General features: G+C 49.1%; 1 protein-coding gene across 1 annotated transcript; it reads right to left on the reverse strand.

The window, feature by feature from the left end:
* Nucleotides 1-640: 640 nt before the first annotated feature.
* Nucleotides 641-2,809, reverse strand: LOC120901095. The gene is made up of 2 exons (XM_040308800.1): nt 2,084-2,809; nt 641-1,984 (listed from the first exon to the last, which is right to left on the reverse strand). Exons 1-2 carry the CDS (start codon nt 2,807-2,809, stop codon nt 641-643), a joined length of 2,070 nt encoding a protein of 689 aa, XP_040164734.1.
* Nucleotides 2,810-4,400: the final 1,591 nt, after the last annotated feature.

Below are 4,400 nucleotides of genomic sequence, written 5' to 3' on the forward strand. Positions count from 1 at the left end.
CAAGTTGTCGTGTGGATGGAATCGATTTACCGTTCGAGCTATTTGCCGGATCGATTGAATGCATGCTTCGTAGTGGTTTTATATTGTGTGTTAGTGCAGTTAGTTGCGCTTGTGCAAAAAAAAAAACAATTCAAACAAAAGATCATTCAATGCACTAGTCCGCTCATGTTAAGCCAACCAATGCTTAGTTAAAGTCAACGGAAGGTCAAATATTAAAATGAGGGATTTCATTGAACACATATTGCCTTTCCATTATTTTTTTTCTTTAATAATGTACAAACCCTCCAATCTTCTTCCACCCCTTCTTCCCACCCTCTCTCCATCCCACTGGATTGAAGGTTAGGATTTACCCACCATGGTGTACCCTTTGTTTCGTCGCGAATAATTTTCGGATAAAGTTTCCTTTTCTTTCTTTGGTTTTTGCTGCTAATAATTACCGAAGCCGTTGTAAGAAATTGCTGGTGATGAAGAGAGGGAAAAAGCCTTTTCGCTCTCTATTTATTAATTGAAGATCGATAGAGATGTGTACATGAACGGGCACGGATGTGATCCGATCCGCAGTTCAAATCTGCACGATTCGCGCAGCTGCTCGAACATCCTCCCCACCTTGACGAATGTCAACAAAAAGTTGTTTCCTACATTACACGGGGTTTTCGCTATCAGTGCTGAGCGGTAAAACGCATATTTTCGTGATCGGTCGCGTAATTATTCCCTTAGCTGTCTTGAGCGTAACGACGCGTACTATCTTGTCTTCACCGGGATGGATTTCAACGATACGCGCGAGAGGCCAACGAATGGTGGGTAACGATTCATCCATGAGGATCACTAACCTGCCGGGAAGTATGTTGCTGCCACCACTTGCATAACTTTTTTGCATTTCTTGTAGATACTCAGAGGCCCAATGCTTCCAAAAACGCTGAACTAAAAGCTGCCACTTCTGAAGATCATCTAGCGTGCAGGATTTCAGCTGGGTGTAGTCCGGTTCAGGCACGGCGAACATCGATGTGCCAATAAGGAAGTGTGCCGGTGTGAGTGCAGCTAGCTCGTTGGGATCGTCGGACAAAGGCAACAGCGGACGGGAATTCATCGCTGCCTCGATTTGGTGGAGCACAGTGCAGTAGCCTTCGTACGACAGCCGAGTATTGCCCAGGTGACGATAGAGGTGTCGCTTCGCCGTCTTTACTGCTGCTTCCCATAATCCGCCGAAGTGTGGAGCCTTTGGTGGGTTGAAATGCCAAGTGATTCCCCGGTCAGCGCATCTGGTAGCCACGGTGTTGCGGTGTTGTTCGTCGTTGAACAGCTCAAAAAGCTCCTTCAGTTCACGTTCTGCGCCTTCGAAGTTTTTCCCATTATCAGAATGTATGTGGGCTGGCAATCCGCGTCGTGATGTGAATCGGCGTAGCGCTGCTAAGAATCCCGCCGTTGTGAGGTCTCCTACGAGTTCCAAATGCACAGCTTTCGTAGCGAAACACACGAAAACGCACAGATAGCTCTTAGTAGCTGCTGCCTTCCGGTGCGCTGGCTTCAAATAGAATGGACCGGCGTAGTCCACTCCGGTTACAGAAAACGGTCGGCTCGGTGTGATGCGGGATGGTGGAAGCTGGCCAACCGGCTGCCGTGCGAGTGCGGGATCTTGCCGAACACAGCGGAAGCAGTTCCTTGCAATGCTTTTTACCAAGCGACGTCCATCCAGTGGCCAATACAGCTCTCTAATGCGGGATAGCAATAGCCTTCCACTAGCATGTTTCATCTCTTCATGATAATCTTCCGCAAGTAGACGAGTGAATTTGTGGTTCTTCGGTAGAACAGCTGGATGCTTGGACTGATACGGTAGTTGCGACAAGTTCAACCGTCCTCCCACCCGTATTACTTCTTCTGTATCCAGGAATGGGGTAAGTTTTCGTAAAGGTGATTGTTTCATCAATGTTTCTCCCTTTTTTAGCTGCTTGATTTCCGCGGAAAATGCATCTTTGCTGGGCGCAGTCTGCAAAGCACAGTATGCAATGATGCGTACCATTCTGGTGAAGGATGAAGAAATGCCAAACCATGGATGAGTTGGTGTACAAACTAAAGCGGCACTCACCTGGCGTGTTTCTAGGTCCGCCTCATCGCTTGGTTCTGGATCTGAGCTGGGCCAATGGGACGAAGGTTGCACAAGCCAATCTGGACCATTATTCCAAAGCTGATTCTGCGTGAAGTGTGCTGCCGACATGCCTCGGGAAACCAAGTCAGCAGGATTGGATGTGCCAGGAACGTGCCTCCATTGCCTTGGATGAGAGTAGTGTTGCACCTCAGCTACTCGATTTGCCACGAACGTCTTCCAGGAGTTGGGAGGTGACGCAATCCATTTTAGCGTCACTGTTGAGTCGGACCAGAAAAACGATTCGGCGCACACGATCTGCATTGCCTCCTTGACGCGATGATGCAGATGGGCGCCCAGGACAACTGCGCTTAGTTCAAGCCTCGGCAACGTGACGCGCTTCAGTGGTGCCACTCGAGACTTCGAAGCTAATAGGCTGATGCGGACTTCTCCCGCCGCGTTTTCACAACGAGCGTAGACACATGCTCCGTAGGCGGCCTCCGAAGCATCGGTAAATGTGTGGAATTCTACTGTTGCATCTGGTAAGAGAGCGTAACGGTTAGTCCTGTACTCGGATAACGTTTTCCAGTCGCTCTGAATCGCCTTCCATTTTTTACAGATGTGATTAGGAACAGGTTCATCCCAGCCGGATTTGAGTAGCCATAGCTCCTGCATCAGCATCTTAGCACGCACGATCACCGGTGCTATCAATCCGAGCGGATCGTACATTTTGGCAATGCTCGACAAAATAGATCGCTTGGTCGACGTGGCTTCATCAGCCTCAGTGTTGGATTCAAAACACAGCTCATCCGATTCAGGCTTCCACGAGATGCCGAGTGCTTTGACCGTCTCGTTGGGTATAAAATGCAGTGATGAGTGTGTGCCGATATACTCGGTGCTTAAGCCGGAGAGTACGCTCAGATTGTTTGAGGACCACTTGCGCAACTCAAACCCACCTTTGGCAAGTAGAGCTTCGCGAACGTTATTGGCACCACCAATGAAGTCGTCCACGTAAAAGTTTCGTTTCAGGGCTGCAGGTGCAAGCGCATACTCAGTCCCTTCATCATCTGCTAGTTGGATAAGTGTGCGTGTAGCCAGAAACGAGGAAGGTGCTAGTCCGTATGTAACGGTGTTGAGCTCATATACTTGGATCGGAGCTTGCGGCGAAAATCGAAAGAATATGCGCACCAATCGACGATCATCAGAATGCAGCAATATTTGTCGGTACATTTTAGCTATATCTCCCACAAGTGCTATTTGGTAGGTGCGGAATCGCAACACAATATCAAGCAGCTCGTCCTGCACGATTGGACCAACACATAGAATGTCATTCAAGGAATAACCGGTGCTTGTTTCTGCAGATCCGTCGAACACGACCCTTACTTTCGTGGTGGTACTGGAGGCTTTAAATACGGGATGATGCGGTAGGTAGTACGCCCTTTCATCCCCACTATATTTGTTCATGAGCGACATGTGCCCCAGCTCCAAATACTCCTTCATGAAGGCATGATAGTCTTCCTTGAGCTGTGGGTTGCGTTCTAGCCTCCTCTCCAGCAGCTCGAAGCGTCTCAAAGCGGTAGTTTTAGACAGGCCAAGCTTTTCCGTGAAGTCGGTCTGTTTGGGCAATCGTACAATATAGCGACCCGACTCGTCGCGCTGAGTGGTTTCTTTATACAATGTTTCGCATCGCCGCTCATCAGGTGAGTACGAATCATTGACGCTTAACTCTTCCAGCTTCCAAAAGCGTTCGAGAGACTCCTCCAGGGATGCCATGCAGACGATTGTGGACGCGGCGGTGCAATCGGTCGGAGATGCAGGATTCTGAGGAGAGGTGGGACCAATCATGACCCACCCAAACACGCTGTTCAGCATAGTTGGAAGGTTCGGAGCAAGCTCGTGCGATTTTACGCTCGTAAAGAAGGAAGCGTAATGACGGGCACCAAGGATGAGATCAATCGGGGCTGATTTATCGAACTGCGGGTCAGCCAAAACAAATTCCGAAGGAATGTTCCAGCCGCGAGTGGAAACATCATGCGTCGGCAGATCAGCGATCACCCTGTCTACTACCAGAAAATCGACATCCAAGTCAAAATGTTCAACACGTGAAGCAATTTGAGCTCGAACCGACCTCCTCACCGTTCTGGTGGATAGTCCTGCTCCTTTGAGGGTTATGTTAACCGTGCTACCTTTCAAAGCCAACCTCTGAGTAAGGCGATTGCTCATCAAATTGGGCTGTGATGCGCTGTCTAAGAGTGCACGCACAGGATGCAGGATGCCGTGTGCATCGGTTACATTTAGAAGTGCAGTTTGTAATAATATT

This window comes from Anopheles arabiensis, chromosome 3, assembly GCF_016920715.1.
Source record: "Anopheles arabiensis isolate DONGOLA chromosome 3, AaraD3, whole genome shotgun sequence".
NCBI classification, from domain to species: domain Eukaryota; kingdom Metazoa; phylum Arthropoda; class Insecta; order Diptera; family Culicidae; genus Anopheles; species Anopheles arabiensis.

Bases quoted from the DNA above. Each gene is read 5' to 3' on its own strand.
- LOC120901095 (XM_040308800.1), bottom strand. From the start codon at position 2,809: ATGTACGATCCGCTCGGATTGATAGCACCGGTGATCGTGCGTGCTAAG. The intron at 1,985-2,083 runs GTGAGTGCCGCT...TGTGCTTTGCAG, and splicing joins CGGACCTAGAAACACGCCAG to ACTGCGCCCAGCAAAGATGC.